Source organism: Scophthalmus maximus, chromosome 10 (assembly GCF_022379125.1).
Source record: "Scophthalmus maximus strain ysfricsl-2021 chromosome 10, ASM2237912v1, whole genome shotgun sequence".
NCBI classification, from domain to species: domain Eukaryota; kingdom Metazoa; phylum Chordata; class Actinopteri; order Pleuronectiformes; family Scophthalmidae; genus Scophthalmus; species Scophthalmus maximus.
In genome coordinates, this window is record NC_061524.1 from 14,447,404 (window position 1) to 14,459,803 (window position 12,400).

The 12,400-nt window shown below is 46.4% G+C and overlaps 2 protein-coding genes across 3 annotated transcripts; one reads left to right on the forward strand and one right to left on the reverse strand.

Moving 5' to 3' along the window:
* The first annotated feature begins 213 nt into the window (after window positions 1-213).
* On the forward strand, window positions 214-4,589 carry gdf10a (growth differentiation factor 10a). The gene is made up of 3 exons (XM_035605716.2): window positions 214-844; window positions 2,264-3,420; window positions 3,575-4,589. Exons 1-3 carry the CDS (start codon window positions 592-594, stop codon window positions 3,764-3,766), a joined length of 1,602 nt encoding a protein of 533 aa, XP_035461609.1. The 5' UTR covers window positions 214-591; the 3' UTR covers window positions 3,767-4,589.
* A 2,964-nt stretch (window positions 4,590-7,553) lies between these two features.
* On the reverse strand, window positions 7,554-12,398 carry prdm8 (PR domain containing 8). Of its 2 annotated transcripts, XM_047334889.1 has the most exons (4): window positions 10,719-12,398; window positions 9,795-10,014; window positions 9,267-9,495; window positions 7,554-9,081 (listed from the first exon to the last, which is right to left on the reverse strand). In XM_047334889.1, exons 1-4 carry the CDS (start codon window positions 10,727-10,729, stop codon window positions 7,988-7,990), a joined length of 1,554 nt encoding a protein of 517 aa, XP_047190845.1. In that variant the 5' UTR covers window positions 10,730-12,398; the 3' UTR covers window positions 7,554-7,987. The 2 variants fall into 2 exon arrangements, with proteins under 2 accessions (XP_047190845.1, XP_047190844.1); XM_047334888.1 differs by having other exon boundaries at window positions 9,795-12,398.
* Between the last annotated feature and the right edge of the window lie 2 nt (window positions 12,399-12,400).

Below are 12,400 nucleotides of genomic sequence, written 5' to 3' on the forward strand. Positions count from 1 at the left end.
GCTAATTATGTGTGACTGAGAGCATGTCAAAAGCAGTTACTGGAAATAATGTGGTGGGCTGGAAAAATTGTGAGGTGGAATTACTTTGCCTGCAAAGAAGAAGAAAAAAGAAAAAAAAAGTTTATTGAGTTTCAACAGTGGCAAAGTTATTTTGTGTGAAAACACTGGAGCCAATCAATGTTGTCACCACATGGATGCAAAACTACATGAGGACGACATCATCATCTTCATTTACATGAGGGGCGGCCGCGGTCAGCATCATGACCTAAACCTCTGGCTGTGTCCTCTGCAGAGACCTCGTTGGCTGACAGGGGCGTGCGTCAGCGCCTATCACCGCTCCGGTATAACCCTCCTCGAGCCTTTAGGCGGTCACACAGACGCGTGTGTCAGAAGTAGCAGCTCCAACTCTCGGCATCCTACGAGTGAGTCGGCTCACCGAGCACGAAGAGGACGGCGAGAGAAGCGGTGGGACATTTACGCACAGCCCCCTTTTGGATTGTTTTGTTTTGGCGCGTCTGTGAAGACCACCTTGGATCGTTTTTCACCACATTCCTTTGCCTCTTTGGATTCTGTACTCATCTCGGCGCTTCGATGGCAGCTCTGAGCTCGATGGCCTCGCACCTGCTCCTGTTGATGTTCAACTGTTTCTTGGGCGCCGCGTCGGTCGGGGTCACGAAGGGGGGCGCACGGGACGGCGGCTTTCCCCCGTCGTCGTCGGGGCCATTCTCGGACGACCAGGATCAGGACATGGTCTCCCAGCACATGTCCAAACTGTACGAGAGATACAACAGGGAGAACCACCTCAAAGAGGGAAACACTGTGAGGAGTGTCAGAGCCAGCCAAGGTGTGTGAAAGACAGTAGACAATAAATGTGGGCATCGCCTCCTGCAAGCGTGCTCAAATGCATACAGTAAAAAAGATAATCGTTGTATAAAATGTGTGCACCATAGTAATCCTACAGGGGTATTCGGGCACTCCGATATATTTTCCATGCAGCGTTATTCAAAGTGGAAGCGCTCAGTGGGGTTGCATGGCGCGGTCAGACGCTCCAAATAGGCATGATTGTTTTGGAACAGTCTGAGAATGCATTCAAATGATTTCGGGGATGCTGGGGACACACTGCTTGTGGCAGCAGCTGTGGCCCATTCTGCGCAGAGAGTCTAACCAATAACCGCAGACAGACGCGCACTGTGCGCAAAGAATGCACCCGATTCCCTGCGAGCAACGCGCCCAATGCTTCAATACCTTTTGCAGCGGCACTTATACGCGCTCGCAAAGGGTCACTGTCGTGCGGCTTTCCTATGTTCCTGTTATGGCTACAGGACATGTGTGACTCCACGTCCCGGAGTCAGGGAGGCTTAAAGCACAGTCGTCCCTCTCTGTCTGATGCTGTTTTTATAAACAAAACTCACAGACATTTATATCCCACACGGTTCTCAGATGGCATAGCATAACACGTGTGTATTTTTACTGCAGCGGCCGAGTGTAATCCAAGGCGAGATGTAAGAGAGTTTTCACAACAATGTACGATCTGTTAAAACAGTTGATTATGTCTTGGTGTCTGGGCAGACAGTGCTGGCTGTATTGGGCTTAAGGGGAAGCTTTAAGAGAAACTGAGGTAAGCATTTCCATATGCAGGCTGAATCCGGGGTAATGTATATCTCTTGAGTCGGTCCATACTTCCGCTGAACTCTTATACAATGAACAATAACTCCGCTGTTGGAGTTAATGTTCATCATGAATATGCAGCTCCCATGCTCACCCCCCACCCCTGCCAGCCAGATCCCCAGAGTCTGGTTCCTCTTAAGGGCACCTTCTGAAATCCTACCAAGGCATGCATCCTCTCACCACAGCCACACAGCTGTCATGTAACACAGAACAAGGAACGGTGCTGAACAGTGTGTTTAGTGCAACTAGGTACCTTCTTCACAAACCCCTGTCCTATTTATTTACAACTTTACTATCAAATTGTTCGCTACTTTATCGGACTGTCCTTTAACTAAGCATATGATACGAAAGCACTGATAAATAATATGGAAAAGCTCAAAGATGTGCATTCAAATAAGGTCCAGTTGCTTGTTGCAAGTGTTTACATTGGCAAATGCTTCTCTCGAGTAATCACTGCAAAGATTTTTAGCCTCTCCGTATTCATGTCTGTCCAAGAATAACACAAATGCTTAACCTCCTTGTTGGAGGTAATGAAAGAAAAACAGATTTCGTTGTAGTGTTGTCCGATTTACTGACTGATCGATTGTCTTTTCAGACTCGTCCGACCACAGGACGGTGTATCGACTCAACTTTACGAACCTCCAGGATTCAGAGGTCATCCTCTCTGCCACATTCCACTTCCTACTCGAACGGCGGCCTCATCAAAAGCCCTGGTTCTGCAAACGCTTCCAGAGCCCATCCTGTCGTCCCTCGGCCATCCACCCTTCTCCGTCCATCAGCCTGCTCTTTCGCTCAGTCTCCTCTGGGTCAGAGGTTAGCTCCGGGTCAATGGGGTCATTTCTAGGCAACGTGACCTTCCACCCCCACAGGAGAGGGGTGTGGCAGATGAAAGATGTGACCCAGGTCATAAAGGAGGCACGGGACAAGGGTCAACGCCTGGTGTCAGTGGCGTTGGACTTAGGGCAGCACTACCAGAGGAAACCAGAGGAGGCATTGTCTGCTGGCAACCTGCCCTACCTGTTAGTTTACGCTAATGACCAAGCCTTGGCGGAGCCCAACAGCGTGGCTGCAAGCCTTCAGCGATATGACCCTTTCAACGAGGGAGGAGAGGCCTCACATTCCTCTCCGCTGCCGCACAGGCCTAACTCCTCGCCAGAGACGAAAGGACGTGTGAGAAGGCAAGCGACTCTGCCCTCTGACCCCATCCAGAACAATGAGCTGCCTGAGGTCGAATACAGGCCTGATGGATACAGGAAAGATGACCTTTGGCAAAGCACTTGGTACCTCAAGCCCAAGCCAAAATCAGGAAGGACGGAGGAGAAAAGAAAAAGCCGGGAGGAAGAAGGAGTTGAGACAAGTAGAGGAGCACATGGCAGAGAAGAATCTCAGGTTCTCAAAGGAGGAGAAAGAGCATCACATGGGCTCAACGCCAATGACTCGACTGTGAAAAAAGCCAAAGACAGTCGCACGAGGACTAGCAGCAGTGGCCAAAAGCACGAGCGGAGGAACGAGGGCAAGGATGTAAAAAAGCCCAGGGGGCGCTCCGACGCTCAGTCGCCTGTCCTGAGCTTTGACGAGCAGACAATGCGTAATGCCAGGAGGAGGCAGTGGGGCAACAACCAGCACAGAGGCTGCTCCAGGAGGAACCTCAGAGTGGACTTTGCTGATATCGGCTGGAGCGAGTGGGTCATAGCACCCAAGGCCTTTGAAGCCTACTACTGCGCTGGTACATGTGGATTTCCCATGCCCAAGGTAGGAGCACAAACACACTTGAGTCACGCCACATCACATTATTTGGTTCCAGCCTAGCATTAATAAGTTATATTGAGAAACCATACTGTATTTTTCGTCTCCCTTTTATTGATTTTCACCATTGCACGCATCTCCGCCACTCATCTTCTCCCAGGTGGCAAGGCCGTCCAACCACGCCACCATCCAAAGCATAGTCCGAGCCGTCGGGATCATCCCTGGGGTTCCCGAGCCCTGCTGCGTCCCGGAGAAGATGAGTCCTCTGGCCGTGCTCTACCAGGACGAAACCAGGAACCCAGTGCTCAAGGTTTATCCCAACATGTCCATCCAGTCTTGTTCTTGCAGATAGGAAGAGGAGGAGGACAAAACGGGTGGATGTAGGGAGAAACTGAAAAAACTAAGGACTAATGGGGACAGAACCATACATCTGTTTGCCGAGCGGTTTCTGGATCCTGAGAAACAGTGTCATAGGCTGTAGAGAAATCACTTCCATCTCTTTTGTCCTGCGGTAGCAGACTTGAGGAGACACATTGTTTGGTATCTGCCGTAGCGAGAGGAACAGAGTCACATGTAGAGTCAGGGCTCCACATGTCTCAGAAGCCCAGTTGTTTTGATTCTGTGTGTGAGATTATATTGGGGATTTCATGTACAGGGGCAGGGGTTTTCCTTTCATCTCAGAATATGATGTTTTTTCAAAGAGCCCACAGTTGAGTTTGTGTTCATGTTTTCTTTGGACACGAAGGCTATAGATGTAAGTCTTTATCAATGTGTCATCAGGCACTGCAAACACAGAGATCCGATTAAGAAACATATTTCGTCTTTTTTTTTACGTACTATGTCCAGCTGTTCTTACTTTGGAGCTGATCACATGCCACAGTGTACATACATGCCACGTTAATTTGTTTGCAGGACAGAAAGTCTATTGTACATTCTCAAGGAAGTATCCAGTGAATTGTAGAGAGCATCTGGAATTCATTTACACTCACCACCCCTACAAGAATATTATAATGAAACCAGAAAAAAATGATTCTATTTTGAATGTGACACTAATCTGTCATGGTTACTAGGTTATGTATTATTATGTTTTAGATGAGATGGTGTACATGTGTATTGTTTAAATTATGAAAAGGTAAGCCTTCTGTAAGTTAGAATAAAAAAGTAATTTAATCCTATGCTCCTGCTGTAATATTTTTGATTCATAAGGTTACTCAAACTGCATTTGATTCCCGGGGAAACTCTTCTTTTGTCAAAATAAAACCAAGAGGGCACCAGTGTTTCCAAATAGCTTGGTACAAAAGCAGGAAGGTTCCACTCAAACACAGGCAACATTACCCTACAGCCCTTTGAACTCATTATTACCCCCCACACCAAAGGCTCAGGCATTTGTTGTCCGGCAAACGATGTGACTGATGCGGTTACCGCGCATTAATGGTTGACGGAGGAAGCAGGCACGCACCTATTAGGACGTCAGCCACTTGAACTTCAAAACATGGTGCACTTCCGCTTTTCTATACCCATCTGCACCCCCTGTTCAAAAGCAGACTGGCCTTGAAAGCGTATACAGATGGCTCCAGATAGATGATCTCAACCACTTTAGCCCCGACTGCTTGTCACTTGTATTCTCAGGAGGAGGAAGCTGACCCATGCGGTGCCTAAACTGTGCGTCAAACTGACAGTGAAATGACAGAGGGAACCTTGTGATTATTAATCCATCCCTTTGTGGTTCTTTTTGCCTTGAGCATGAAAAAGTTGGCACTGAGCAGCCACATCTGTTTGCAACAACAGAATGCTTTGAAGTTTGCCAAGACTGGACAGTGATTTTTTTTCTTCTTTTTTCTCAAATACAAAGACATTTAGCAGGATAACCACTTGTGGGGGAAAAGGAACAAAAGATTGTGCCCTTGTACTGTTTACGGCAGTTGAGAATAATGCTATACGTTTTCTGGCTTATGTACATGCAATTGTTCGTGGAGGGCTACAAAAAAAGAAAAGAATAGTCAGTCAGCTGTTGTCATAAGCCTCTCCGGCTGTCAGCATTGTTTTGTTTTAGATATACAGAGACGACGTCAAGAATTTCAAGTTTTACTGCCAGCAATGAATCAAAGGGGATTTAATTTGGATTTTGACACACATCATTAAGGTCAAAGTGAAAACAGATCTCTATACGATATCTGTATGATATTCAAATGTTTGGACCACCAAGATGCAGGTGTGTTAACATTGCAGTCAGTTTCACACTATACACACTGGTGTCCTCCATTTCCCCGAGTGTGTGACTTCTAAAGCCAGTTTCCTGCATCGGACAGTGATGATTTTGGTGGTTTCAACAACATAAAATTCCATTTGTAAAAAAACAAAATCCTACAATTTTAGCTTGGTAATAAGAACTGTGATGAACACAGTTTCATCAGTCGTAATTACAAGAGTTGAATCAAAGGGGTGTTTTGTAATGGGCAATAGTAATGGACGTTGAAGCCATGAGGTGAGTATTCACACAAAGATTTCCTTTAACACCTTTTTTTTGGGGAAGAAGGTCGGAGATAGACGAGGGGACAGACTCAATGTCCATTTTTGAACGAGTGGAAATGTTCTGCAGCTAGAGAAACCTTTTCACAAATGCACCTTTTATGGGGTCTGACCTGCACTTAAATTATGATGATGACTGTAATTAGGGTTTTTATGAATCATGTTTATATTAATAGATGTTTAAGCTTCAAAGTAGGCCTGTACCCAATCGTAATGTATACATCAGGTTCTTTTCTTTCTTTTTTTTTACTCATTTCCTGACCAATCCCTTATACAGCCTGGACCAACAGTCTGCTATTAAAACGTGAACCCCATGTCAACCGCAATCACAGTCACAGGAGAGCACTTACAATGGTCAGTTCCAGTGGAGAAAACCACAGTAGTCGAGGTGCGTGTTCAGAGCTCAGTATGCCTAAAAAGCCAAAACTGGGCGAGTGGGGGGAACCAAGAACAATATTTGTTTTTCCACATGATGACTGTTCAATTAAAGCAGAGCAATACGGCCATTATTAGACAACAGAGGATTTTCTGTGTCCGGGCTGAATTGGCTCTTTCCTCACACGGCTACGGAGCTCAGAGAACTAATGGCTCCCTTCCCCTCAAGGACATACCTTCAATAAAGTGACACTGTGCCTCTTGATTATTCATTTAATCATACGGACCACTGGGAATCTGATTCGGAAAATCATATTTTTTCTCAAAAAAGGTTACAAAAAAAACCCACAATTATTTTCAGCCAAGATGTTTGTTCTAGTCTCTAAACAAATATTATTCTGGATACATGAAAATGAATGAGGTTTTAAAACTCACTGAAAGATTTCGAACATGTGTTCTACTATAGCCAAATTTTGGTCTTGTAGTTTTGTTTTCATGTAATAAAACAGAAGAGTAATGATCTCGAACTGATCATTATCACAAGAAAAAACATTTCTATTAAACAGAAGATGATTAATAAACTCCCACAAGGCACCTGTTGATAGTCTAATCAGTTTAGAGACATGGGAGGAAAAACTCTTTTATGCAAATAAAAGTAGATAGCGGCACTATGGGAGGGTTATGTTACAGAGAGCCGGAGCAGGGTCCCGGCCTGACATTCCCATGAACTTCATGCCTTCTTCCCGCCTCATTTACCTGCAACAGAGACGACTATTTATGTCCATGTGCCCGCAGTCTGACCCGAATGGGAGGTAAGCTCAACATTATTGTTGGAGAAACATATAAAATCACAAATTCAATGCAGTGGGCTAGTGTAGGCTCCATCCGAGTCTGCTGATGAATGACAACCATGACATTTTTATTTATTTTTTTGGCAGCCAGGAAATTGGCCTCTGGTTGTTTTCCTATAGCATGCTGAGATGTTGGAAGAAAGCCTTCAAACGACACACTGCTATTGTAATGATGCATCTTTTAAGCAACTCAATAGATTGCACACTCCTGAAATCACTCAGGACCGGCTCATCACAAAGAATGACATCGAATATTCTAGAGGGGGGGAAAAATACAATTTTGGTTTTAGTCGCCGCCTACTGGGACAGAAAAAAACTCACACCCTTTCTGATTTGAACCAATATGATGTTGTGGGGGGAGAAAAAAAATACTCGACACGTCTGTTTGATTTTCACATTTTTAAGATTTCAAAACGAATGTGCAAACACACTCAATCCACGTGTCCTGTGCCAATCAGAGCAGAGACACGCTGACGGGTGGGAGAACTGCGTCGAGATATTCATGACAATCATGCGCTGCCCTCGAGGAGATCTCTCTGTCTCTCTTCCCTCCTGAGCTCCTTAAGGCACAAAACAACCATCGACCTAATAAACAGGGCTAAGGGACAGACACCAAACTGCAGTGAGATCGTCTTACACGTACCTCTATCGTCACCTAGTGGACAGGCTGTGGTGGCCATGCTTGTCCCGTCTGGCTATTTTCTTTACAATTACCTACATTCGCTGTTATACTCCTCATCTGGGGTATGAACATGTTAAATACGAGCAATATCTAGGAAATAAATAGAGTTTGTTTTTATTTTGTATCCCTTCTCGTCTCAGTTATGGGAAGTCATGTGTCTGGACAGGTGGTGCCGCTCTCGGAAGTATTCGTGGCAGATCGGGCAGGTGAGTTTCTCCTCCCTCCTCCTCCTCACCTGGGACTCCACCGCGAACTCTTTCTTGTGGTGAGAGCGCATGTGGAAGACGAGGTCGGAGGTCATGCGGAAGGACAGGTTGCACTTGGCGCACCAGTTCTGCACCGACACGCCGAACGAGGTGAACGTCGGCGGGAGGATCGTGAGAGAGGGCGCGCTCTGCAGCTGAGCGCCAACGTTCCTGGACCAGTGCTCCGGCGCGTAATGGAAAGTGTTGTTCAGCGCAACCGGGGAGGGTCCGGTCTGCAGGTCGCCGCTCAGGACGTTGGGTGACATCATATTGTTGTATCCCAAAACAGTCCTGGAGGTGAAAGCTGCAGGCATATCCTCTAGGCGGCTAGAGGGGGCTGTTGTGGCGCTGCTGAGACGCGCCTGAGGGTCAATGGGAGAAGTTCTTTTGAACGGTTTGCAGAAAGCGCTTTTCTGTTCGCCCTGGCTGTTGGGCAGGACCAGAGAAAATGCACTGCTGCTACTCGAGTGCACCTCGGAGCTCTCTCCTGACCGCGCGCCCGCCTCTCTGTCGCGCGTAAATGTCTCTTTGGGTGCCCCCGCTTCAGCAAAAGCCTCATCATCACTCTTACATCCCAAATGATCCGGTTCGACCTTATCGGCTTTCAGTTTCCCTGCAGAGGAAGATGGGTCTCCCGCTGCCTGGTCGTAACCCTTAATCAGCTGTGTAATATTATCATCGTTTGAAATGTTTGTCTTCTCTAGCAGAACCGTTTTCCGTCCTTTGGGATAAACGGGCTCCTCGTATTTCCTTCTCTTGGGGAAAATCTCCGCGTCCTCGTTGCTGCTGGGTTTTTTGTGCTCCAGATCTCTGGCGATGTTGTGGAAATCCGTCACTCGGTGTTGCCTCTTAATTTCCACGTGCTTGTGCCCGTAGACCTCGCGGCTCCAGGGGTCGCTCTTCACCTGAGTGCACAGGAATCGGCAGTGGGCCAAGAACGGATACTCATTCTTGAAGACCTGGTTGCACCTGCCGCATTTGAATTCTACAAGAGACACACAAAAATAACATCACGCCATTACGCACAGCTAAACCCATATGAATTGTGGAGTGTAAAACAATTTAAGTTGAATTACATCCTCGCAGAAGTCCAAAGATAATGGCACATTGTAATTTGGCATTTGTTTAGTGCCCTGACCTTGCACTCGCACTACAGAGCCTGCACCTCACCTTCACTCGATCCTCTGGTCATGTCCGTGAAACCCAGCAGGTGAGACAGCTCCTGGTCGTACCACACCATCAGCTCTTCTTCCTGCCGAATGTCCCGGACGGTCCGCACGTACAGCTGACCGGCTTTCAGGAAGGCCTCCGTGTTCTGCTCCTCTCCATTGCGCGCAGCCTGCACGAGCCGCAGCCAGGAGAGCACCAGCGCAGAATTGCGCATTGCCTCGGGGTCCACCTGTGGAAAAAAAAAGAGCCATGTAGCCATTTCACTCGGGGTCCCGAATTAGAACATTTCCTACAAACTTTGAATTCCTAAAAATAATTAAAAGGTAAATAGTTTAATCTGGGAGAGAAAAAAACAAACATTGTACGCATGTGGCACTTTCACGTTTCTTCTGGCAAACTTGATGAACAACGTAAATATAGCCACATAAAATACACGAGGTAAATGTGAAAATTATAATAATGGTTAAGAGAGGCCAGTAAATTTCAAATGTCCATGCCTGGCAGCAAGCTGACCACAAAACAACTCACCCTGAACACGTAGGATTTCGCCCTTCTGTCGGAGGATTTCTGCGCTATGAAGGCGATGGTGTCGTAGAAAGTGTTCTGGAGCACACATGGGCCGAAGCACGTGCCCGCGGGGATGCTGCGCGTAACTACCACGCTGCTGTAGAGGTCCGCGGGATGCTGGAGGAATTTACTGTCACCGGTCCACATGGACCGAGGCAGGAAAGGGTGATCCATCGTCAAACTGTTAATAGAATTCAAGGGGTTGATGTTAAATAAAAAGGGGGCAAACAACACAGGTTTTACATTGTTTAGAATGATCATTATTCCAAGATCAATTTAAACCACCGAGGCCTGGCTTTAATAGAATTGGACTAAATTCATGACAATTAATGTAATTACTTGGTTTGGTCAAGAGGGAATATGAAATTGGTGGTCTGACATACCGTTAGCCCATTTGGATTCAAATTCTCAATGTCCTCGCCGAATTGTCGTGCGTGCAATATTGAAAATAATCATTTCTTCAACAGTATTGTATGATGTGTTTTGCCTACTAAAAATTGAAGAGTCCCAGCTGTGTGGAAGGCGCAGCCGGTGTCGAGGCAAAAATGATTTCTAACGTCCTTTGTCTCAGTTTTTCAGTCGGTTTCTCCTTTTGTCTGTCCATCTGCCGTGGACACCAACTGCCTCCCTTTGCGCACGGGATAAATTAAATAACGAATTTCCCTAATGGATGAACAATATTATCGCACGGAGATTATACGCGACCTCTCGTCAATACAAATAAAGTATCTGAACTTTAGTGTTTTGTTCCTTTAAATATTGACAGCTGACCGCGGCTGAATGACCCGGTGCCAATCTGAAAATTCCAGTTTTCCTATTTAAGAAAAAGAAGACATTTGATAGAAAAATTGTACAGTGCATTCGGCGTGTTGCGTGTGGACTCACCCGCCGGACATGGATGGGGGCTGCTTGTGCCGTGCGGCAGCAAGTTGCAGCTGGTGCAGTGGACCTCGGTGATGATGATGCCCTCCCCGTTTCTTGGTGACGAGTTACTTATCCGCCCGAATCCTCCTCTGTACTGTCGTCCCCTCTCCTCGCCCACTCCCACTTATTCCCCTTCAGAGAGCGCAACGGAGCGTTGCGCATGGGTATCAACGCGTGCGCGGTCACGCATTCGCACACGCGCGCACCAAACGCCTCGAGTTTGGTGCCTTATGACAAAAGCTCCCTTGTCTGATTTACAGTGCTCTTTCGCGAAGAGGAGAGGTGATAGTGTGGTGGGAGCAGTGATAACATGGCCGGTAATTAACATTTCGAGGTCGTGATGGTAAATAGTGTGCACCACGTATAGGAACAAGAGTGGTATTGTCAGATTTGAATCATCATGAGTCCTGTCCGTGCTGCGTGATTGTACAGTTAGAGGTTGTGCGTTGAACCTCTACTAACCAGAAACACAACCAGAGGCATGCAGGCCTTTGCCACCCTGCAGTTAGTCAAACAAAAATCCGTATAATGTGTTCATGGAGCCATTCTGACATCTTCTTGTTTGCCTCTGATTGCACTTTGCGCAAAACCCAGACTGCGCTGTAGCTCCACACACGCTATATGTTGGAAATCCAAAGACATGTTTTCGTTCACGTTTCTGGAAACAATAAGTCCGGTTACACGAGTGGTGGAAATTGCCCTGGCTGATATGTGGCCAATGGGAACTTGTCAAATTGGCCACTGTATACGGGACATGATGCACGGTGGTCTGGGTTCGCCACCGGGCAAATGCATTATTCATCAACTAAATGTTTCCGTCTAATGAGCATTTAATGGATTATTCTGCATCAAAGCTTTGGTTTGGTTAAATGTCCCGGTGGTAAAACGAGCCAACTTTCTAGATTGAGAACGGAGTCCGCGGGCGCTCTTACCCATATGGGTTCTTTTAAACATTTCCTCAGATTGTATTGACAGTCGCAGGGAACAGTCTGAAAACCTTTTCAGCATCACATCCTCTCATGGGTCGACTTGCATTAGGGCCCATAATTAAATTTCGTCTGTGTATGCAGTTCCCCTGTTTTACATCTGGGGGCGAAATGCCACGAGACGTGTCATTCTTTTGAAACATATTCCGAGGCACAGATTTACCGAATCATTGATACACATGTTCCATATTATAGTGGATTTATTAAATATGACATTAAATCCTCGACCCTGCGACACACACACACACACACACGCACGAGCGCGAGCGCGCGCACACACACACACATACACACACACACAACAATTGTTTGGTGTCAATTCTAAATATTCAGAAGAAATTTAGAGCAACATGAAATATTGACATGACGAAATTTTGCATCAAACGACCTGACCTTAAATATGATCCTTCATATGTAACACATGTGATTTGAAAAGCTTTCTGGTGTTTCAGAAAATGAACAAAATCATCTGTTCCCATCTTAATCACTCTATTGTTATTTTGGATTACAGTAGATAACTGCCCCGTACTTTTGGTGAGTTGTGAAGTAGGATTCCCCCCTGTAGAAAAGTGGAGTTTTGTATTTCTCCTCTGGTGTCGCTCCTCTGCTCCTCTCCTCCACCCTGCCCTGCTCCCGAGCTTTTCTTTTTTTCCCCCT

Bases quoted from the DNA above. Each gene is read 5' to 3' on its own strand.
- prdm8 (XM_047334888.1), bottom strand. From the start codon at position 10,094: ATGATCATTCTAAACAATGTAAAACCTGTGTTGTTTGCCCCCTTTTTA. The intron at 9,496-9,794 runs GTGAGTTGTTTT...TTTTTTCCACAG, and splicing joins CGAAATCCTACGTGTTCAGG to GTGGACCCCGAGGCAATGCG. The intron at 9,082-9,266 runs GTGAGGTGCAGG...TGTCTCTTGTAG, and splicing joins GACCAGAGGATCGAGTGAAG to AATTCAAATGCGGCAGGTGC.
- gdf10a (XM_035605716.2), top strand. From the start codon at position 592: ATGGCAGCTCTGAGCTCGATGGCCTCGCACCTGCTCCTGTTGATGTTC. The intron at 845-2,263 runs GTGTGTGAAAGA...TTGTCTTTTCAG, and splicing joins GAGTGTCAGAGCCAGCCAAG to ACTCGTCCGACCACAGGACG. The intron at 3,421-3,574 runs GTAGGAGCACAA...ATCTTCTCCCAG, and splicing joins GTGGATTTCCCATGCCCAAG to GTGGCAAGGCCGTCCAACCA.